Below are 22,766 nucleotides of genomic sequence, written 5' to 3' on the forward strand. Positions count from 1 at the left end.
GTGTGTGAATGGATGAGTGTGGGAGTGGGTGGGTGTGTGAATGGATGAGCGTGGGAGTGAGTGAATGGATGAAGGGATGGATGACTGACTGGAGGAGCGAACGAGCGAATGAGTACCTGAACGTACTGTGGAGGAATGCATGAATGAGGGAATTGACAATAGACAGAATGAATGAGTGGATGAGTGAATGAATGGTGAAGGAATGAATCAGAAGGGAAGCAGTGAGCAGTGCAAGCTACCCCCTTGCAGAGACAGGGCCCAGACCCCCTCCTTCCGCCCCTGGTCCCCCCGCCCCCACGCACCCCACCCCCTCCTCCCCTGATCACAGGGCCCGTCTGAGGGACCCCGAAGGCTGCTGCCCTGCAGACTGGTGGCCCCGGAATCCTGGGGTCTCTTCCCAAGTCGACTTCAACACTCTACAGAGAAGACGTTGACAGCGTGGCCTTGCCAGTTCAAAGTGTTTCTTGCGTCCGTCTGTCTTCCCTTTGGCCCGTGTGTGGGAGGGGCCCGCACACAGCCCAGATGAGGCTCGTAGGGTCAGAGCCCCTTTCCACCCTGAGGGCTCGGAGGGAGCTGGCTCGTGTGCGCCGTTCCACTGGAGGGGACAGTCACCTCCAGGGCCTTGTTTGTCCTCACAGCACCTTCCCCGAGGGCTGGGGGCCGGCCAGAGCCACTATGCTGACCCCGAGGCACGGAGGCCCGTGGAGGTCTCCGGGAGTGGGCAGAGCTGGCTACACCTTGATTCCTGGTCCCGGCACAGGGCCCCCTGCCTGCTGGGTATGGAGCTTGCCCAGTGGGAGCCCTTGTCACAGGCATCTCTGTCCCCCATCTCTGGAGGCCAAGGACTGGGCTCCCCATGGACGCTGCTCCCTGGGGGCGAGTGGACCAATGGCCTGCGTGCACTGTCAAAACACCTACTGTGTCCTGGCCCTGTCTGCTGCCTTGCCCACATTTTTCAAAACAGCCCCGGTGCACGCCCACCTCACAGAGGCCCAGCTCCCCCCCCAGCGCTGACGGATCATGTGTGCAGGCACCGCGCCCCGAGGCCCTTCCACTCTGGTGCCCTCAGCATCTTCCTGTGAACCCCAGAAGGCGGGCTTTCCTGTTCCAGTTTTCTGGATGTGGAAGCAGAGGCCTGGAAACTTCCCCAGGCTCACAGAGCCCCTGAGTGCTGGGTTGGGGGGCCCCCAGGTCTCTCAGACCCCAGAGCCGAGCCCGTCCTTCTGCAGCACGCTGACCCCTCACGGCCCTCGCCTCGGGCACAGACCCTGAGACGGAGTCACAATCGGACGTGAGAAGTGGCACGCCCCTGGCCTTGCAGGTGGCTCGGACAGGGGCAGTATCTCTCCAGAGGCCCTGGGCGCCAGGCTCCAGCCAGCTAGTTGCCAACTGCGGCCCGGCCGGGCGGCAGCAACACAGTGTCCCGTCAGCCTCGGAGGCAGATGTCTGAGCAGGTGGGCGGGTGAGGCTGAGGCAGGCTGATCCCAGATGCAAATGATGACCACTGACCATGGCCCCGGGGGTGACCCTGACCCAGGCGAGGAGGCCTCTGGGCGGCCTGGACCCTTCTGCAGATAGGCGCCGAATGCTACACGCGTCAGGCCAGGTTTCTGGAGGCACTGGGGGCAGCTCCCGCCCAGGGCCCACGTGGACTTGGGTGGAAAGATGCTGTGGTCGCCTTGCAAGGGAGCCGAGTGGCCGGGCCGCTTGCTTCAAACCCCTGCTCTGCCCTTTGCCTGTCCAACCCAGGCAAGTGGTTCACGTTGCTAGGCCTGTTTCCCTGCTTGTAAACTGGAAACCTACCTGCCTCGTAGGGTGGCCATGGGTGGGAAACGAGTTCATCCCTGGCTCAGAGGCAGCTCTTGGTGCTGTTAGCCGCTGTCACCTGTCCTGTCGGCCGAGGCAGGGCTTCTGGGCCCGCCGAGACTCACCTCCCTGGGGGACGCCGCCCCTCTGTGCTTCCTCTCCCGCACGACTGCCAGCCCCTTCGGCCCGTTTGTCTCTCTCCTCTCTGCTGAGCAGCCTCAGACACTGAGCTCCTGCTCCGTCCAGGCCTGTGCTGGGATCCCAGAGGTGTCCTGCCCAGGAGAAGGTCCTGAGCTGTGTCCGTCCCCACAGGGGGCTGTGACTCCTCCCCAGAGGGCTCCGGCGAGGGTTGAGCATTGTCCCCGTCAGGGAATACTGACCTCGGGCCCCACGCCAGCTGCATGGCCCATTCGGTCCCATTTCACGGAGGCACATGCCAAGGCTGGGTGTCACCTTATGTCTGTGGGCACTTGTCCCGTCCTGCCACATCTAGTGCTCCCCGTCCCCCTGTGTCCTCGGAAGCATGGCGCCTCGTGCGGAGTTTGCTGAGCAGAGCCCAGCACCAGCTCTGCTTGTCCACCATTAGGGGCTTTCAGGCAGGCATCCCGAGGGGAGGGGCCGGCGGGAGGTGGGAGCCTGTCCCCTCAGTGCTTACCCTCTCTGCCTAGTCAGAGATCTGGAAACTGGCATCCTCTGGGCTTTGTGACAGTCCCAGTGGATGCTGTGTGCACCTCAGTCATTTTCCTTTGTGCCAGTGACAGCCGTGTTTGTTGAGTGCATTCTGGGCGTCACTCAGCGGGGTGGGTGCTATTGTTCCATTTCCTGGATGGGGAGACCGAGGCTCAGAGATTAAATGACCCGCCTGTGGTCAGGCAGACAGGGAGTGGGGCCTGGACCTGAGACTGGAACCTGGGCTGTCTGGCTCTGGTGCTCTGATGTTGGGGTGGCTGTGCCTGCTGTTGGCATCACAGGCCCAACATTTATGGGCCTCACATCCAACCGGCAAACTGCAAGTCAGAGATTATCATCCCCTCCTTACAGCTGTGAAATGGGTCTAGCCCTGAGCAACCCGGCGAAGGCCACAGCAGTAAGTGTGGGCCCAGTGGCCTCCAAGCCCATGTCCTCTACCCCCACCCTGGCTCTGCTCCTCGCCTGCTGGCCCACGGCTGTGTGACCCCTGTCTGAGTGCACACCCACCCTGAACGCCCGCCATGCTCATCTCCCCGCAGACACCCCCTGTTCGGCCGCAACGTGCCCCTGTCCAGCGGCTCGGGCTTCATCATGTCGGAGGCCGGCTTGATCATCACCAACGCCCACGTGGTGTCCAGCACCAACTCCGTCTCAGGCCGGCAGCAGCTCAAGGTGCAGCTGCAGAACGGCGACACCTACGAGGCCACCATCCAAGACATCGACAAGAAGTCGGACATCGCCACCATCAAGATCCACCCCAAAGTGAGTGGGCCGCGGGGTGGGGGGCGTCTTCCCAGACCCCAGAGCTCAGAGATGCACCAGCCCAACCTTCCCACTGGACACTTGGAGGACTGAGGCCCAGGGGGGACCAGCTGCTTGTCCCCTGTCATGGGTCAAGTCAGACTGGGACTCTGGGTGCCTGCCCTGTGCTTCCCTGAGCCGTGGGGCGCGGCAAAGGGAGGCTGCCGTCCAGGCAACGTGCCGCCACAGTCACTGCCACACAGAGGTCCGCCAAGGTGCAGGGACACTTCCGTTGTCCCTCCCAGGCCCACTCCAGGAGACACAGCTGCCCCCACGGGAGTGACGGAGGCTGGTGGGGAGCACTTGGGACACGTACCCCAGTCCCTCCATCTGCACATCCGGACCCCCCATAGCTGACCAAGCAGACTTACCCTGCAGCCACATTGATGCTGCCGTCACCACCACCATGTGTCCGGGAGGCCTGCTGTGCACACTCTCCTCTCACCACAGCCCTTGATGGAGGGGCATCAGTGCCCTGCTGTCTCAGAGGGGAAACTGAGGGCAAGAGGGTCCAGGGAGCTGCTCGACACGACCCCAAGCGAGGGCAGGGCTGGCCCGCTCGGCTCTGTCTGGCCTTCCTGAGTGGTTTCTTCCTGTCCAGTGTCACAGTGATGACTCAGAGCTGCCGCGGGTCCCTGTGGGTCCCTGCGCCCTGCTGCGCGTGAGCTCCGGGCGGTGGGGCCGCCTGTGCTGGCCGGGCCAGCTGGGCCAGGTTGGACCTGGCTTCTCTCTCTGAGTGACAGTCGACAGCGTCTGTGGGGAGAGGTCTCCTTCGAGGAGGCCTCCTCTTGCCCAGTGGAGGGCGAGGAGACAATGGTGCCACGAAATCGTCCTGTCGTGGACCCTTCCCCAATTTTGAGCCCTTTCACGGTTGTTATTGAGTCTGGGGGCGCCACTGCCATTTTAAAGAGGGGGAAACTGAGGCTGGGGGATGAGGATGTGCTTGAGGACAGAGGCTGGCAGAATTTTCCCATGAAGCAACGGATAGTAAATAATTTAGGCTTTTGGGGCCCCGTGTCCTTATGGCAGCCCCTCAACTCTGCACTGAGGCCAGAGAGCGGCCAGAGGTGACACAACGGGCGTGGCTGTGTCCAGTAGAACTTTACAGAACAGGCAGCCGGCTGGATTTGGTCCGAGGACCACAATGCGACCCCTGCCCAGAGACCCCTGTTGGCTGCCGCTGGGTCTCTCCCCTTCCGGGCGCTGTGACGGAATCCCGCGGGCAGAGGGCCCGTCCCAGCAGCCACCTGTGGCCAAAGTTGCCGGTGGAGGGCCGGGTGCCCGAGACCCCCCAGGGCCTGCAGGCTTGGTCAGTGCCCACTGCTTCCTCCCGACCATGGACACCGGTTAACCTGACTCCCATGCGGGGTGTCAGATGGAGCTTTGGGGAGCCTGCTGGCCCGCAGCCCACCCAGGCACAGCAAGGAAGGGCTGAATGGACCCTTCCTGCTCACCTTGTCCTCGGACGTCGTTGTCCCCTACTCTATGGCCAGTGCGCCATGAAAAGGATTGGCTCTCTAGTCCTTGCCCCTAAAATTGTTGGTCCAGTTCCTCCAGATGAGACCCCCTGCGCCACTGACAGAGGCTGCTCCCACCCCAGCAGCGCAGAAAGCAGCGCAGCGAGGCCCCACGTGGGCAAGCACTGCGCCGGGTGGGCCGCAGCTCACTCCTGCTGACAGGCGTTCTCCTGTCTTCTTTTCCTGATAGTGTCAGCCTATGAAAGCAGAAACCGCTAAGAGGCAAAGCGTTTATTTGGGATCAAAGAATTACAGTTTGGGGAGCACAGATTCAAGTAGCAACCCAAACAGCGTCCAGATTGCAGGAGAGAGGGGCAGGGTTTTTGTGGGAAAAGGGAGGAAGGTGAGGTGAGCTGTGTTGGGGAAGAGTTCATTGGTGCTGGATGAGGCCAGGCTGGGTCTGTACTTCAGAGCTGGCGTGAGATTCAGTCATGGGGCAAAAGGCTAGACTTGTGCTTCGTTGATTGGTCAGTGATTAAGTCATCAGCAAAGCCCAATTTCGTCAGTTTTTACAAATGGGATATTCTTATCCTTATTGACTTCTTGGAATGTTGGCGGTTTGGTACAGTTTGGAAGATACAGAAAACAAGATGGGGGCTGGCCCGTGGCGTAGTGGTTAAGTTTGTGCGCTCCACGCCGCTTCCACCACCCAGGGTTCGTGGGTTTGGATCCCGGGCACGGACCTACACACCACTCGTCAGGCCGTGCTGTGACGGTGTCCCATATACAAAGTGGAGGAAGATTGGCAACAGATGTTAGCTCAGGGCCAGTCTTCCGCACCAAGAAAAAAAGAGAGAGAGAGAAAAGAAAAGAAAAGACGTGCAAGGCAATTCCTCTGAAATGCTTGCTCTGGCTCTATTTTAATATGGCTCCACTCGTGTCATCTTTCACAATAGCTGATAGGAGAGATGCCTCTTTAAAGAAACAATTCTGTATTTGACATGGAGAAGGGACAGCCGCTGAAACGGGAAGGAAGAGCAGCGGCAGGTGGAATCGGGCAGTCCAGTGGCCGGGTGGGTCCTGCCTGCCCGTCTCCAGATCTCTAGAGTGAGGGCCCTGGCATCTGGCCGTGGCCGTCTCCAGCGCCTTGTTAGAAAGCTTTTTGTCTGGAAATAGTTCCAGACTCACAGGAAGCTGCAGCAGCCGTGCTGAGGGGTCCCCGTGCCCTCCTCCCAGCTGCTCCGAGGTGATATCTGACACGGGCGGTGCAAAACCACAACCAGGAACTCGACGTGGGTGCAGGCACCGAGCCCCACTCCCACCTCCTGACACACGGGGACCCCTCCCCTGCGCGAGCTCCCGGCAGCTCCTGGGACGCGGAGGCAGGCAAGTCACAGCCCGCTCTCAGAGCCCCAGTCTGGTCACAGAGTCAAATGACAGACAGACGCTGCAACGGCTCCATGTGAAAACAAGAGGGCAGTGTGTGGTGTCTGGGTGTGCAGGGATGATGGTGGAGCTGGTTAAGTCGCTCTCTCTCTCTGTGCCTCAGTTTCCTCATGTGTCTATAGTGGGAGATCAGGTTGTGTGCATCAGAGATTTCAAGACCGGGGTCCCAGGTCCCCAGCTGGGCCGGGACTCTGCAGATCTGTAGACTGTGTGCGTCAGACTGTGGGGGCTGCGTTTTCTGGGTGGTGGTGCCCAGAGCTTCTGTCAATTTTCAGAGGGACCTGTGCCCATTGAACCACTGAGCTCAGTGACCTCGGAGGCCATGCCCAGCTGGACTCCCTTGGTGTCCTCCCCATGATGGACACCTGTGGCCTGCCCTGGGGGGACCTGCGGTCCCTGCTCCATGAGCACCAGCCCTGGGTCTCTTGCCCCACCATGGGTCAGCTGGAGGCCGGCCCGTCTTGTCTGCGTTGTTGACTTCCCATGGTCATTGCCCATGACCGCTCTATCCAGCTGCTCCTGGACCACCCCGCCGGGGGCCTGGCCGTGGTCAGAGCACTGAGCCTCCCTCCTGTGTCCCCTGCCTTCCCCCCAGAAAAAGCTCCCCGCGCTGCTGCTGGGCCACTCGGGGGACCTGCGGCCCGGGGAGTTTGTGGTGGCCATCGGCAGCCCCTTCGCCCTGCAGAACACCGTGACCACGGGCATCGTCAGCACGGCCCAGCGAGATGGCAAGGAGCTGGGCCTCCGCGACTCGGACATGGACTACATCCAGACGGATGCCATCATCAACGTGAGTCCTCCAGCCACCATGGCGGCGCTCGCTCCCTGTCCCCCAAGCTCACCCCATCACTCGTCAGTCCTCTTGCTAGAAAGTCCTTCCTTTACATTAAGTGGGGTCTGACCCCTGTGACTTCCACCCACGGGTGCCGAGTGGGCCCTGGGAGTGAGAGACTGCGGCCCTGACCTGAGACAGCCCTTCAGAGAGGTAGGGCCATAGCCCAAGTTACACAGCCCAGTCGGCATTTCTTAGTTTTTGTTATTGTCACATTGGATTGCACCTTTTGCGTTCACAAAGCCCTTTGTGCAGATGCCCCCGCGCCCACCTCTGGGTCGGGCACTCTTCTGGAAATGTCAGTCACTGTAGAGGCTCCTTGGGGCCGGCAGGATGAGAATTAGGGCCCCACCCTGCGTCCCCCCAGTGCCGCCCAGCCTGCAGGCAGTGGAGACAGCGAAGCGAGGCTGGAGCTAGGTTGTGAGCTCTGTGCGGACAGCACTGGCCAGGTCAGACCCGGTCCTCAGACAGCTGTCCACTTGGCCCCTGTGGGTCTTGGCTTTCTCACCCATGAAATGGGGACAGCAGCCAGGCCTTACGATGTTGTTGGAGATAAAGTTCGATGACAAGTCTCTGCTGGTTAGAGTGATAGTTGGAGGAAGGCTCCAGAACTCGGGGACGGGGCTCCGGGCGCAGCTAACGTCGCCTTTCCTCCCCTTGCAGTACGGGAACTCCGGGGGACCGCTGGTGAACCTGGTGAGTGTGCCCTAGAGCAGGGGCCTCTAGTTTTCGTGCGGGGCACAGCCTCGAGGCAGAGATGGGGCCCGGAATGCGGCCCTCGCACCTTCACGCCCGATGGTCAGGAACGCAGTGGGCTGGAGGCCCTGGAGGAGGACGTGCCCCAAGGGCCGCTGGTGCTGACAGAGGCATAAGGGATGACCCGAGACCGCAGCCCAGGCAGGGTCTGTGTGTCCATCAGGGACCTGGGGCAAGGGAGACACAGTTTGGGGCCTGACCCCCTCCCCTGGGCTCCCCGTCCTCGTGTTTACATGAGATGAGATGGGCATGCCACACGACTCAGCATCCAGGCCCCTGGGGTTGGTCCCTGAGTCTGGGCTCTGTAAGGGTGGACCGGGCCATGGGTGGGGACTTCTGGGGGCCACACGGCACAGCCAAGGTCCAGCCTGCTCCAAGACAGAGATGCTTCTTCCCCTGAAGCCAGAGCTCGTGGGAACTCCTAACCCTTGCCATCAGGCAGGGCCGGGGAGTCCAGGGCAGTCCCCGCCTGGACCAATGATGGACTCTCCATCCCCTGGATCCCCCACTTGGCTGGTCCTCCCACCCCGCGAGCTCCCATGGGTCAGGCAGAACAAGTGTGCCTTGATCCAAAGCTCGGCCCCAAAGGGGGCCCCTGGTGAGCTGAGTAGGCGGTGGCCTGAATGCTACGTGCAGACATCATTCTTGCCATGGCCGGGAAAGCCCATGCCAGGCTGTGAGGAGGAGCCCCACCCTACACATGTGCCTGGAGTGAGGTCCCCGGGGGCCGGGCAGATCCGGCCCAGGCTGCACCAGCCTCAGGGAGTGCAGAATAGGGGCAGTGAGGGAGGCCAGCTCCGAAGGGGCAGAGAAAGTGGGAGATGCTGGGGAACTGCCCTGGCCTCACTCGCCCCCACCCTGCTTCCAGAAGGAAGGGATAGAGCCCGTCCCACAGGCCTCCACATCCTTCTTGGCTCAGCCCTTCACAGTGCTGCCTGGGGGTGCCCTTGGTCAGTGGGCACTGCCTCTGAGGGGGGGCCGCAAGCTTCCCCTGCCAACACTCCCCAGCAATGAAGGGGGGCAGGTTTGGAGGCAAACGGTGGAGAGGTGGGGGTCCCTGACCCAGAAGTGAGCCCGAGGTGCCTTTCCAGGAAGCTCCAGGGCTGCCCCGGGAGCTGTGCAGGGAGGGGCTCTGACAGCCAGGTCAGCTCTGGGAACCGAGCCGCAGACACAGTGCTCTGCAGCTGAGGGCAGCGGTCGCTTGGGCTCCCCCAGTGACGGCCCGCTCTGGTCTCCCGCCCAGGACGGTGAGGTCATTGGCATCAACACGCTCAAGGTTGCAGCCGGCATCTCCTTTGCCATCCCCTCGGACCGAATCACGCGCTTCCTCACGGAGTTCCAGGACAAGCACATCAAAGGTAAAGAGCTCCCTGAGGGGCTGGCTGAGCCAGGGGGCACTGTGCCAGGGCTGGGGCCCCTCCTTCCAGGCTGTGTGCCCTTGCTCACTCCCGACTGGGCCCCGAACTCCTGAGACCCCCAAGAGAGCTCAGCCTCAGCCCCTCTCAGCTCTTCCTCCCCCACCCTCGCTTCATGGCCACGGTCACCCCCTGCCCCTCCACACTGTCCCCTTCTGGCTGAGGATCTCCGCCTTCACCTCCCACCTCCAGCTGCTTGGGCTCTCGGGCTCCACTTGTCTAGGCTGCTCCATAGTTGTCAAAACCTGGTTCTTCCCTCCTTCCTTCCACCCACCCATCCATCCACCCACTCACCCATCCACCCATCCATCTACCCATCCATCCATCCACCCACTCACCCACCCAACCGTCCATCCATCCACCCACTCACTCATCCACCCATCCATCTACCCGACCACTCACCCACCCACCCAGCGACCCACCCACCCACCCATCTTTCCTTCCATCCATTCTTCTTTTCATCCATCTACTCATTCTTTCCTCTGTCTATCCTTCCTTCCTTCCTTCTGTTCGTCCACCCATCTGTCTACCCACCCTTTCTTCCATCCACCCATCCTTCCTTTCTTGCATCTGCCCGTCCCTAGGTACTCGCTCTTTCAGCCCTCTGGCCCTGCAGACTGCCCAGTAGCGTAGCCTCTGCTTCAGGGGAGTGGAGCCCAGCCCCTGACCTTTGGTGGTCACTCTCCTCTCAGCCCGCATCTCCTCACCCCCACCCACACAGGGGAGTCCTGCCCACCCTGCCCACTCCTGGATGGCCATGAGCGTCCATCTGGGAGAGGCCAAGACAGGCATCGGTGGCTCTCCCTAGTGAGGGCATGCCAGTCACCTTCCTGAAGTCAGTGGAGGAGGGTCACACTTCTTCGGCTCTCAGGACCTTTCCTGGTGGCCTCCACCTTCCCACTTGTCTTTTCAACCCAAGTTGAAAGTTCTCCCTTCCGCCATTTTGTCTCCCATGCTCACCTCCTGGCCATCACCCAGACCTGACTCAGCCCTGCTACTCACACCTTCAGATTGCTTCCCTGTCTCCTCCCAGCCCCCTCATCGGCAGTTCGTTGAGAGCAGGGGGCTTCTTCATGCTTTCCCTTTCCTCCACAACCCCGCCAGTCAAGCACAGGGACCCCGGTCCGGTGTAGCCAAGACCTGTGCCGTGAGGACTGGCCACAAGAAGAGACGCTGTCGAGGACTCCGTGTGGTTCTCAGGTCCCTTCTGTGAAGACAGCCTGGAGCCAGGGCAGAGGCAGCCTGCCCTAAAGAAGCTGGAGGCTTCTGTTGCACAGGAGAACAATTAACCTCTTGAGCTTTTTTCCCCTTGGCTGCTAGGGAGCTCAGAACTTGACTCAGGGCTGCACCTTTGTACCAGTCATAGCCTTGATCCTTTCTCTGATAGCCAAGCTTTTCCAGTGTAATTATCCTCTGCTTCAGGGGTGCCTTTGACTCGGGCCACCTTCCTGGAAATCGGTGGAGCTGCACTTTGCACAGATTGAGCCGTGTGGTGACCGTTTTGTTAGAAATGGGGTGACAGCATCCGCTTCCTTCTTGCCTCTCAGACAAGAACCCACAGGGGCCGGCGTTTGCTCCTTTGCTGTCAGTGCTGACCTCACCCCAGACCCCTAGGAAACATTCACCCATGTCCTCAGAGCTGTCACCTCCTCCCAGACACGTGGACCAATCGAAGAACCCCATCGATCTTAGCTGAATGACCGAATCGATAATTTAAAATCCTTCTGAAGTCGACTGGCATTCCCTTTTGCTTTTTTTTTTTTAATAAAAATACCAAATTATCCAAAACAGGTTAGTCTAAATTTCTTGAAAACCAACCATCCTTTTATTAAACCCAGGAGGCACTAGTCAAGGTGTGCATCTTGTCCCCATCCAGGAGTTGGGGTGGAGAGGCCCCTGGGATCTTTCAGGCTAAGAGGGACCACCATGTGGGGTCTGGGGGAACCTCGGCCTGGGGTCCAGGAGGCTCTGGGGGCTCAGCCAGTCCTAGGACCAGGGCACCCCTGCGGGGTGTTTGAGTTCAGGGGCTGGCGGTTACGGGTGTCTGTCCCTCTGTGAACGGTGGGAGACGGCTCCTCAGTGGTCATCTCCGGCCTGGGGAGTAGAAACCCTCCCTCATCTCTTGATCAGGGGGTCTCTGTGGCCTGGGAGCAGGGGAAGAGCTGCAGAAGGGGCTGGCGGGGGGGGGGGGGCGGGGGGAAAAAGGGGCCCAGACGCACATTTCCTGGTCTCAGGGTCACGGGCAGACTCGGGGTCCCACGTGCTGGGTTCCTGAATCTTCCCAAACAGACGAGGACGAGGCGGGAGGCAGGAGCAGGGGCCGAGAGGTGGGGGAGAAGGTTCTATGTTATGGAGCCCCGGCCCGGCCCAGCACCTGGATGGTGCCCTTTGCCTCTCCCGTGTCCCTTCTTCCAGGTACAGAGGCTTAGTGTCCCTGCTGTGACGCAGTCTGGGCTCTCCCCCAGCTCTGCGACGGGCCCCCTTACGCCTCAGCTCTGTCACCTGCAGAGCGGGGCCCATTCAGCCCGAGAGCTGCCGGGGTCTGAGGCCCGCTCGGCGCCGTGGACTCTTGCACAGCTGGGAGCCGGACTCACGGTCTCTGCCCCCAAGTTTTCGCGCTAGTGGAGAGGAGGCCATGAGAGTGCCAACATGTAATGTGACGTCAGAGTAGTGGCCCCGTGGGCCAGCGGGGCAGGGGGAGAGGGCCGCAGGTGAGAGCGTGGGACGCTGGGCTCGTGGGGGGGCCGCGGAGGGTCTTGAGCGGGGTTGGGTGGGGAGTGCCAATTCCAAGAACCCCGCCAGCCCCGGTGCGGTGGGGGGAGGGGGACGGTGTGTCAGTTGCTGGGAGACAGAGAAGATGCCGGAGGCCGTGTGGGACCCAGGGCTGCCTTCCTGGTGGCTGACTTGGGGTGGTGGCAGCGTGGGGTCAGGAGTGCTTGGGTCCAGGATGGATGTTGCACTTTGAGCCAATGGGACTTGCCGGAACGGAATGCAATGTAGGATGTGAGCTAGGGAAAGGAGCTGATGCGGCCGAGGCCGGAGCCCTGGGAGCTGGGAGGCCGTTTCCTGGGGTGGGGTCAGGGGCAAGTCAAGGACTAGCGCTGACGCCCCAGAAGCCCCAGGCGTGGCCTTCCCTCTTGCTGTGGTCTGGGGTTTTCTCTCCAGGTGAAATTCACGTGATACACACGGAGCCCCCTCCAGGGCCCCCGCAGCAGCGATAGAGCGTTCACAGTGCTGTGCAGCCGTCCCCTCGCCAGCTCCCAGACTTTGTCAGTGTCCCAGAGAGCGCTCTGCGCCCCTTAAGCGGTCACCCCCACCCCCTTGCTGTTGTTTTGTTACCATCGTTGATGTTCTTGCCTCAGTCCGGTCCAGAGTGGTTCCATGACATGTTTAGAAGGACTCGGACCTCTAGCAGCCCTATGTCCAGTGCCGCATGGCTGGCACGGGTCGTTCAGGGGATTTCCCAACAAGGGTGGGAAGATGAAGGGCTGGTGCTTACAATTCTGCCGACCGATAAGCTCCTCCTGGCCGCCTGCACCCCGTGTTCCTGGAGAACCCCATGTGGCCAGGCCTGCTGGCTCTGGGTTGGGGGAGGGGGCTCTCCTGCACAAGGGCTCCAGTGGGACGGCCGAGTGGCCTGGGCTGCACTCCGCCCCGCCAGGGCGCTGCTGCCGCACAAGCACCGGAAGCATAGGTTTCTTTCTCCTTGTAAGTGTGACCTTGGGGTTATGAGCAGAGCTGACCCGTGGCTGGACTCATGTCAGGAGCAGGATGGAGGGCCAAGGCCTCCGTCCCTAGGCCTTTCCACTTTCCTCTGAGGACCTCATCTAGTCTCACGGATTTAAACATCATCTAGAGAGTGACTCCCCCAAATTTACCTCTCCGGCCGCCCCTCTCCCCGGCCTCTAGACTCGGAGGCACAGCTTCTTGTTGGACATCTCCAGTCCCTGGCTGCCCATCACCATCCCCTCTCAGTTATGGGCAGCCCCATCCTCCGGATTTCCCACCCCGCATTCAATCCGTCAGCCGGCCCTGTTGGCCCTACCTTGGGGATCTGTGCACCCCGCACCTGCCCTGTCGCCATCTCCAGCTCCACCATCGGGACCAGCCACCAGGGGCGCTCACCTGGGCTGTTGCCCCCTCCGTGGTCCTCTGTCCCCTCCCTGACCCCCACAGACTCTTCCTGCTGCTGGAGGGCTCCTTTCAAAATCTAAGGCGGACCATGGCATGTCTCTGCCCATTCCCTCCGGGCTCCATCTCATTTGGGGTCAAGACCAGAGCTTTCCGAAGCCCACCAGACCCAGGGGGCCGGGCCTCCCGCCCTGCTCTGACCTCAGCTCCCACGTGGACCATCCCTTGCCATCCATCAGTCGCCTTTGGTGAAATGTCTGCTTAAATATTTTGCCCATTTAAAAGATTTAGGTTGCTTGTGTTCTTATTAAGTTTTGAGAGTTCTTTATACGTCTGGATGAGCCCTTTGTCAGATAAATGGATTGCGAATATTTCCTCCCATGGCCCGTCTTTGCATTCTCCTAACTGTCTTTAAAGAGCAGTTTTGTAAATTTTGATAAAGTCTATTTCACCCGTTTTTTAAAATGGGTTGTGGATCTGGTGTTGTATCTGAGAAATCTTTGCAACTGAAGTCAGAAAGATTTTCTCCTACGTTTTCTTCTGGAAGTTTTACTTTCTGACGTTTTAGATTTAGGGCTATGAAGTATTTTGAATTAACCTTTTTAAAATAGTACTAAGTATGAATCGAACTTTTTTGTTTTGGTTTTTTGCTCTGGATATTTAATTGTTCCAGCACCGTCTGTTGAAAAGACTATCCTTTCTGCACGGAATTGCTTTTGCTCCTTCCTTTTGTCAAAAACAAACGAGCGTGTTCTGTTCCCCTTGTCTCTCCGTCTCCGTTACGCCATCCTGATTCCTGCGACTTTACGCTGTCTTGACGTCAGGCAACGTCCGTCCTCTAGCTTCGTCCCTCCTTTTCAAAGCTGTTTTGCTTATTCTAGACCTTTGCTTTTCCATATGAATTTTAGAATCAGATTGTCAATTCCTACCCAAAAACCTCCCGCGGGCATTTTGACTGGGATTGTGTCGAATCCATAGGTGAATTTGGGGAGAATCGTCATTCTGACAATATTGAATCTTCTGACCCACGGACACAGAGTGTCTCCCCATTATTTACTCTCCTTGGCTTCTCTCAGCGGTGTTATCTGGCTCTCAGCGTACAGGTCTTACACTATCTTTCAGTAAAGTTATTAAGCATTTCATAATTTTGATGCTATTATAAATGGTCTATTCTTTTAAATTTAAATTTCTGATTGCTTGTTACTAGAATGTACAAATAAAATTGATTTTTGTATGTTGATCATAAGAGATCCTGCAACCTTGACAGCTCACTTGCAAGTTCTACTAGCTTTTTTCGTAGATTCCATCAGATTTTCTACATAGATGATTTTGTAGTTTGTGAATAAAGACGGTTTTACTTCTTTCTTTCCAGTATGGATTCCTTTTCCTTTCCTGCCTGGCTAGACCCTCCCACAAAATACTGCATGCAAGTGGTGAGAGTGGACATCCCTGCCTCGTTCCTGATCTCAGGGAGAAATCTCTAGTCTCTCCCATTAAGTATGATGGTAACTAAAGGTTTTTCATAGGCACCCTTTATCAGGTTGAAAACGTTCCCTTTTATTTCTAGTTTTTATTCGGAATAGATGTGAGATTTTTGCCAGATACTTTTTCTGCATCTTTTGAGATGATGGTTTTCCTGTTTAGTCTGTTAATCGGGTAAATTGCATTTGTTGATTTTTGAGTGTGAACCATCCTTGCATTCCTGACATAAACTTCACTTCGTCATGATGTATCCTCCTTTTTGTGTATTGTTGGATTTTATTTGCTGAAAACACGTGAAGATTTTTTGCATCTATCTTCATGAGGAATGTTGGTCTAGTTTTCTTTTCTGGTTTGGTGTTAGGATAATGAGTTGAGAAGTTGTTTAGGAAAGACACCCCTCTGCTGTCAGTTCTCTACTACACCACTTCACTTCCAACACTTCCGGTCACCAAATGTGTGAGGTTTTCCCACACCAAGCTGGGTGTCCTTCACTTTAACCCAATTCTGACACTGTGTACCTGGAGATAGCATCAGGCCCCACAGGTTAAGGGCTCAGTCCCAGAGCCTTCCCCCACCCACCTTCACATACATGGCATCACAAGTCCAGGTTGTCACCTGTGGCTATAAGTCAGAGTTTCCCATGATCCCCTCCTTGTCAGTCATTTGCTAGAGAGGCTCAAAGAACTCAGCAAATAGTTTACTTACTAGATTGCCAGTTTGTTATAAAAGTTTATGACTCAGGAACAGCCCAATGGAAGAGACACACAGGTGGGGTACGGGGCCGGGGTGCAGAGCTTCCACACGCTCTCCGGGGGCACCACTCTCACAGCACCTCCACATGGCCACCAACCCAGAAGCTCTTCCAACCTGTCCTTTTGGGGTTTTATGGAGGCCTCATTACGTAGGCGTGATTGATTAAATCATTGGCCATTGGTGATTGATTCAACATCCAGCCCCTCTCCCCTCCCCAGAGTTGGGGTAGGGAGGGCAAGCGCTGAAAGTTCCAAGCCTCTAATTACATGGTTGGTTCTCCTGGCGACCAGCCCCCGTCCTTAGGAGCTTTCCAAAAGCCACCTCCTTCACATAAACGCACGTGTGGTTGAAAGGGACTTATTCTGAATAACAAAAACCCATTTCACCTTTATAGCTCTGGAGCTATTTCAGGAGCTGGGAGCAAAAGATGCCCCTTATAGCTTTTCTCACTTAGGAAATCACAAAAGTTTTAGGAACTAGGTGCTAGGAACCATGGATGAAGACCAAAATATCTATTTCTTATTATAAATTACAAGATCACAGAAGAATTCACTTATTTTTAGTTTTCTAGAGGAGTTTGGGTAGAATTGATACTATTTCTTCCTTAAACATGTATATAATTCTCCTGTGAGACCCTCTGGGCCTGAAGTTTCTCTATGGGAAGACTTTTAACACAATTTCAATTTCTTTAACAAATATAGGGCTATTCAGGTGCTCTATTTCTTCTTGATTGAACTTTGGTAGTTTGGAAATTTTGGGAAATTTGTCTGTTTTATGTAAGTTGTCAAATTTATTGGGATCAAATTGTTCTTAATAGTCTCTTATTATCCTTTTAATACCTGTAGAATTTGTAGTGATGTCACCACTCTCATTCCTATCAATGTTTGTGTCTTTTCTCTTTTTTCCTGATAAGTCTGGCTAAAAGATTATCAATATTATTGATCTCAAAGAATCAGCTTTTGGTTTTTATTTTCTCTGTCATATTTCTCTTTCCTATTTCATTGATTTCTATGCTTTATTATTTCCTTTCTTCCGTTTACATTGGATTTCATTTTATCTTCTTTTTTCTAGTTTTTAAGGAGAAGGCTGAGGTCATTGATTTGAGAACTTTCTTCTTTTCTAGTGTTTAGGGTATTAGTTTCCCTCTAAGTGCTGCTTTACCTAGATCTCACAAATTTTGATATGCTGTATATTCATTTTTATTTCATTTTAAATACTTTCTAATTCCCTTTTTGATTTCTTCTTTGAAGATGTGTTGTTTAGAAGTGTGTCATTTAGTTTTTAAGTTATTGGGAATCTTGTAAAGACCTTTCCATTATTGATTTCTAGTTTAATTCCAGTGCAGTCAGAGAGCATACTTTTATGTGATGAAATTTTAGAAGTGTGCTGAGACTTGTTTTATGGTTCAGAATATGCAAATGCTATTTCTGGGTCTAAGACATCAGCTAAGTCACAGTCTGGAGCAGTTGTGGGAGAGAGGTGAGCTGTGTGTATCACGCTCCAACTAAAGGACCGGCCGGGCACACGGGTGGTGCTCACTGGGCGTCAAGGATTAATATTATTATTTATGGGAAGGTGGGGAGATGACGAGTCCAGATCTGAGCAAGGCAAGTTTGGGGAGACTGCGGGTGGTGGCTGGAGAGGGAGCCCTGCTGGCTGCTGGGGGCTGGGTGTGGAGCTCAGCAGGACAGTGGATATGGGAGTGATGTGGTTGATGGTGCCTGAGAGTGAGGGTGGCATGGAGCTACCAGACCAGAGTGAGAACATCACCCAGCCCTTCAAGAGCAGCCTGGAGGACAGAAGTGGCTCTAGGCTCTGGGTGCCTGACCACAGGGGGCTGGGTTGGCCCAGGCAGTGGCTCCTGCTGCCGTCTGCTCCTGGGGCATCTCTGCTCGATGATCTTCATGATGCTCTAACTGAGTCCTGTGGTCTTTGTTTCCAGACTGGAAGAAGCGCTTCATCGGCATACGCATGCGGACCATCACACCCAGGTGACTGTCTGCCCCCTGCTGCCCCTCCATTCTCCTCCCAGACCCCGGCCTGGCCTCTCCCGGCCACCTGCAGGGCTCCAGTGGGCCAGACGCACTTAGGCTTCTGAGCTTTGCTCTGGCCTGTCCCTCTGCCTGGGATGCCTTTCCCTCCTTTGCCTAATAGATTCCTTCGGCTCCTTCAGGACTCCATTCAGGTGCCCCCTCCCCCAGGAAGCCTCCTAGATTAGTTTCCTGTGGCTGCCATAACAAATTACTGCAAACGTGGTGGCTTGAAACAACAGAAATTCGTTCTCTCACAGTTCTAGAGGCCAGAGTCCAAAATGAAGGTGTCAGCAGGGCTGTGCTCCCACTGAAGGCTCTGGCGGGGGTGGGGGGGGCGGTCCGCCCTGCCTCTCCCAGCTCCTGGTGGCTCCGGTTTCTTGGGTTGTAGTTGCGTCACTCCAGGCTCTGCCTCTGTTGTCATGTGGCTCCTCCCCGTGTGTCTGTGTCCAGCCCTCCCTCTCCTTTCTCTTATGAAAACGTCAGTCTTTGGATGTAGGGCCCACCTGAGTCAGGACGATGTCCTCTTGAGACCCTTAACCACTTGCATCTGCTAAGACCCTGTCTCCAAACAAGGTCACATTCTGAGGTCAGGGGTGGACACGAATTTTGTGGGACACTATCCTACCTCCCAGGCCACTCAAGCGGGAGGAGGTGCTTCCCTCCCCAGCACCACAGTGGTCCCATGGTCTTGGAATTGCCCGTCCGTGCCCCTCCACCTTGACCGTGCGCTCCTTGGGAGTGAGGACTGTGTCCTCCTCGTCCCTCTGCTCCATCCCAGCACCAGCTGTACGACAGAGTGGGTGCCTGGAAATCCTGAATGAGTGATCTAAAGAAGGGGGTGGGGAGGAGGAGGGAGAGCAAGGAGGGAAGGGAGGCAGGCAGGGAGGAAAATGCAAGGATTGAAAGGAGAAAGAGGTCACTGCACTGGGGAGCTCAGGGAAGAACCGTTCAACTGGCCACACGCTCAACCCCACACAGTCCCTGAAATGATCTTCCTCCTGTTCCAGCAGCTCGTAATCTAGGGATTAAATCTGAAGGCAATTTGTAATCAAGACCAATATACCTTTTTTGTGTCGGTGTGTGTGAGGAAGATTGGCCCTGAGCTAACATCTGTGCCAATCTTCCTCTATTTTATGTGGGATGCCACCACAGCGTGGCTTGACAAGCAGTGCTAGGTCTGCACCCGAGATCCGAACCTGCGAACCCTGGGCCACCAAAGTGGAGCACACAAACTTAACCACTACGCCACTGGGCTGGCCCCCCAGTTTATCTTTTAAATGTGTCCTTTCTTTCTTTCATCCGGCCATCACACCAGCCATCACACCAGCCATCCAGTCTTCTATCCATTCCATCACTCATCCATTGTCTGTTCATCCCTCCTTCCAACTGTCCATTTATCCGTCATTCCTTCCTTCCATCCGTCCATCTATCCCTCTTCCTTTCCTTCCTTGCTCTCATCCCTCCTCCCCCATCCTCCCGTGTGTCCATCGTCCTCCCCTGTCCACACTGCTAGCCACCCACCTTCACTGAGGTTTCTCTGGAGGAGCCGTGTCGAGTAGGGGACACAGACAAGAGCCAGTGACGACCCAGAGTTGTCCGAGGCAGGACGGCGGTGTGGGCGGGAGCCCGGAGGAGGCTCCTTGTCCAGCCTGGTGGTGGAGGGAGGAGGGGGCAGCTTCGTACCAAGGAGTCAGTTTAGAGGCAGAAGCTGCCCTTTAACAGCGGAACTGTCCTTTCAGTTTGCTGGAGGAACTAAAGGCCAGCAACCCAGACCTTCCGACGGTCAGCAGTGGCATTTATGTGCAAGAGGTTGTTCCAAATTCACCTTCTCAGAGGTAGGTGCCACCAGAGGACACAGGGAGCCCAGATGAGAGGAGGTCAGACATGCCGGCGGGCGGGGTGGGTGGGCATGGGGCCTGGGCTGGGCCTGCTTCACTGACCTTGAATGACCTTGTTCTTCTTGGCAATGTGACATGATGTGGAAGTGGCGGGTGGGATTCTGGCCTGTTCACTAAGCCCGGGCCAGGCTGGAGGGATGAAATATGCTTTAGAGTCTTGGCCGTGCCCTTTCCTGGCCCAGAACATCCTTTCCGTCAGGTCTGGGGAGACAGAGCGGGGAGGCCCCGCCTGAGCGAAGCCGCTCCAGGCTGACTCTCCCCAGCCCAGCGGGCCAGCCTGTGTCTCCCTGGACCTGTTCCCTCTTCCACAAAGTGGGCATGACTCAGCCCTCTCTACCCTGGGGAGAGTTGTCAAGATCAAATGAAATAAAGCATTGCTTTCTTTGAAACCGCCAAGAACTAGAGAAAGGTTGAAGTTGCGACCCCGGGAGCTGAGGCAGACCGTGCGGCGAGGTTACCACACGTGAGGGATCTGTCGGTCCCCTAGACGGCTCGGAGGAGGTCGCTTCCCTCCTGTGCGCTGGGTCTCCATCAGCATGGTGGGCGGGCTGCATTAGCTCAGTGCTTCTAACCTGTAATTCCTGAGCTGCAGGGAGTCCGTGCTGGGCTCTGGCTGCTGTTGGGGGCGAGGCAGGGCATGGGTGGGAGGGGCCGGCCCCAGCCCCCACGGCCCCTTTGGCCAAACAGGAACCCTCTGCCTGTTTCATAAACTCTGCTGCTTCAGGAGGCCGTGCGGAGGAGGCAGCCCCACATGCCCTTCTGTGATGAACACAGATAGCACCATGCTCAGCCTCCAGCGGCGCAGGGGAAATGGTAGAAATACAGACCTGTGAAGCCACAGAAGAGCCACCAAACTCAGGCTGTCGATCGGGCTTGCTGCACACTGCTGACTCTGCAGCGGTGGTTCCAGGAGCGGCCACGCGCAGGGCGCCCGAGAGCCGGGGAATGAGATCAGTGGGGACGGTGGCACCGCTGAGCCTGGCGGCGGTGTGAGCCAGGCGTTCCCCACGCGTTGTCTGCCTTATCCTCCGTGCAGCCCCTCAGGCTGCTACTCCGTTTCCAGATGGAAACTGAGGCTTAGAGAAGTACTCCTCCCAGGCCACACCGCCGGCACGTGTGGATCTTGGCACTGGCACCCACGTGTCTAACCACCACACCACCTTGCCTTATCCTGGGTGGAGGGGAAGGCGGCGGCGAGGCAGGTGCAGGAGGGAGGCCGGGCAGCGAGCTCTGCCTCTTCTGCACCCGTCTTAGTAATGGCAGCAACGTTAGGATCAAGGCCCTGGGCCTCATTGTAATTTGCAAAGTATGTTCCCACGTAAGACTGCAGATGTGGAAACTGAGGCTCAAAGGGGCAAAGTGCCTGGCCCGAGGCTGCCCAGCTAGGAGGGCTGCAGGCAGAGCTTGAACCAGCCCTTCGGAGGTGTGGAAGAGCAGGCCGAGAAAGTGCTTGCCCATCTAGGACCCTGGTTTCCACCTGGCGCGAGAGCCTTGCTGTCAGGGCTCTGTCCTTACCTGTTGAGATGATTTCTGGTGAATCACTGCTGTTAAAGTGGATTGTGCCCCGACCCAGGCCAGCCTTGTGGGGCGTTGGGGTGACTCTGTGTCTCTCCTGTTGGCAGAGGGGGCATCCAAGATGGCGACATCATTGTCAAGGTCAACGGGCGCCCCCTGGCGGACTCCAGCGAGCTGCAGGAGGCCGTCCTCAACGAGTCCCCGCTGCTGCTGGAGGTGCGGAGGGGCAATGACGACCTGCTCTTCAGCATTGCACCCGAGGTGGTCGTGTGAAGGTGCGGCCGCCTGCCTCCATCGCCGAGCTCCAAAGCCTGCAGTCGAGGACGGGCGCCGGCCGAGCGGTTCCGTCCAGAACCACCGGCCACCGCAGGATCAGGACGAAGGACCGAGGTCGGTCCTCAGCAGAGCCAGCAGCCTCCTCCGGGCCGTCCAGGGGCAGAGCCATGGGCTGGGCTTGGCCAGGGGCCACATCTCAGCCTTTGGGGAGCATTGGCTCCCACATCATGGTGCCCAGGGGGCCAGCCCAATGTCTCCCATACAAATGCTCCTGAGAGCCACCTTCCAAGTTCTCGGGAGATCTAGAAAACTCCTCTGTAGTCCCTGGAAGTCCCAGCCCCTCTCCCACCTTCCTGCCTTTGCCCTGTCGATCCCTCTGTCTGAAATGCCCACCATCCTCCTATCCCACCCTCCCGGCACCACCGACTCCCACCTGCTCAGGTCTCAGCTCTCAAGCCTCCTCCTCCCCTGGGAACACCTCCCAGGCCCCCGCCCCCGAGCCCAGTACCGCAGCGCCCACCACGTTGAATGCCCAGGGCTGTCTGCCCCGCCAGCCTGGAGCCCCCGGTGGGCAGGCCACTTCTGACCCCCCTTGAGGAGGCACCGAGGGGATGTTCCCCGGCTGCCCAGTCCAGCCCTGTGGCCGGTGCTGATGCTCCCCCTTCCCAGGCGGGAGCGAAGCTGGAGGAAAGCAGAGTGTGTCTGACATACTCTGGGAGGCAGGCGTGTCCTCCTGGAGGTGACTGTGGAGCAGAGCGGGGAGGAAGCTGGGACCTGCCAGGGGAGGGGACTGCAAGGACTGAGCCAGCTTTGCCTCCCTGAGCTGTTCTGGATGGAGCAGCTGACTGCGGACTCGCCCCTGAGCGGCAGCGGGAGGCACCCAGCAGCCGGGCGCGTGTTTCTAGGTGTGGTCGTGAGCTTCGCTGTGCGTTGATTCCCCATGTTGCCTGTACTGTAAGTTTCTCTACTGTATGGAAATTAAAGTTTACAAGTGCGCAGTGCTGAGCCAGCAGGGTCTTTGGGGCTGCCCGACCCCCACCGGCCACAGCTTTTCCTGAGACCACAGCCATCAGGAGGCATGAAGACCTGGGAAACCGCCTCGAGCCCAAAGACAGCCCCACACAGCAGCTGCCCGGCCGCTTGGCTCCTAGCTCCCCCACTTATTCCGGCTCCGTGGCCTCAGTCAAGACACCCCCTGCCCCTGCCCTGGCCTCTCCCCCTGTCCGGAGGGACACTGGGACCACCGATGTCCTGGTAGCTGGAGCAGCTGGTAAGGTGCCTGGCTTACAGAGAGCCCCAGCTGAGCGTGCCAGTGGCTGAGAGAGCTTTCCCTGTGTCTGCTCCGTGTCCCCCTCACCGAAAGCCGCCCAGCCTCGGGGAATGAGGCAGAAAGAGACAAAGCAGGGACACGGCCATGGCGGGGGTGGGGCTGCAAGCAGGGCGCTGAGAGCTAGGACTTGCCCAGGGCGAGCTCC

General features: G+C 57.5%; 1 protein-coding gene and 1 long non-coding RNA gene across 2 annotated transcripts in view; one reads left to right on the plus strand and one right to left on the minus strand.

Annotated features, from left to right (window-relative positions):
- Positions 1–22,289, plus strand: part of HTRA3 (HtrA serine peptidase 3) — a 35,973-nt gene extending 13,684 nt beyond the window's left edge. The window contains exons 3-9 of the mRNA XM_046656353.1: positions 3,036–3,258; positions 6,796–6,990; positions 7,696–7,728; positions 9,032–9,146; positions 17,512–17,560; positions 19,342–19,437; positions 21,123–22,289. Of these exons, the coding sequence (XP_046512309.1) occupies positions 3,036–3,258; positions 6,796–6,990; positions 7,696–7,728; positions 9,032–9,146; positions 17,512–17,560; positions 19,342–19,437; positions 21,123–21,288 (877 nt within the window). The 3' untranslated portion in view covers positions 21,289–22,289. The remainder of the gene's footprint in view (positions 1–3,035; positions 3,259–6,795; positions 6,991–7,695; positions 7,729–9,031; positions 9,147–17,511; positions 17,561–19,341; positions 19,438–21,122) is intronic.
- LOC124237094 (uncharacterized) lies at positions 17,952–21,116 on the minus strand. The gene is made up of 3 exons (XR_006887943.1): positions 19,543–21,116; positions 19,124–19,251; positions 17,952–18,428 (listed from the first exon to the last, which is right to left on the minus strand). It is a non-coding gene; the product is annotated as an uncharacterized LOC124237094 (long non-coding RNA).
- Positions 22,290–22,766: the final 477 nt, after the last annotated feature.

The sequence above is a fragment of the Equus quagga genome, chromosome 3 (assembly GCF_021613505.1).
Source record: "Equus quagga isolate Etosha38 chromosome 3, UCLA_HA_Equagga_1.0, whole genome shotgun sequence".
Taxonomy (NCBI): Eukaryota; Metazoa; Chordata; class Mammalia; order Perissodactyla; family Equidae; genus Equus; species Equus quagga.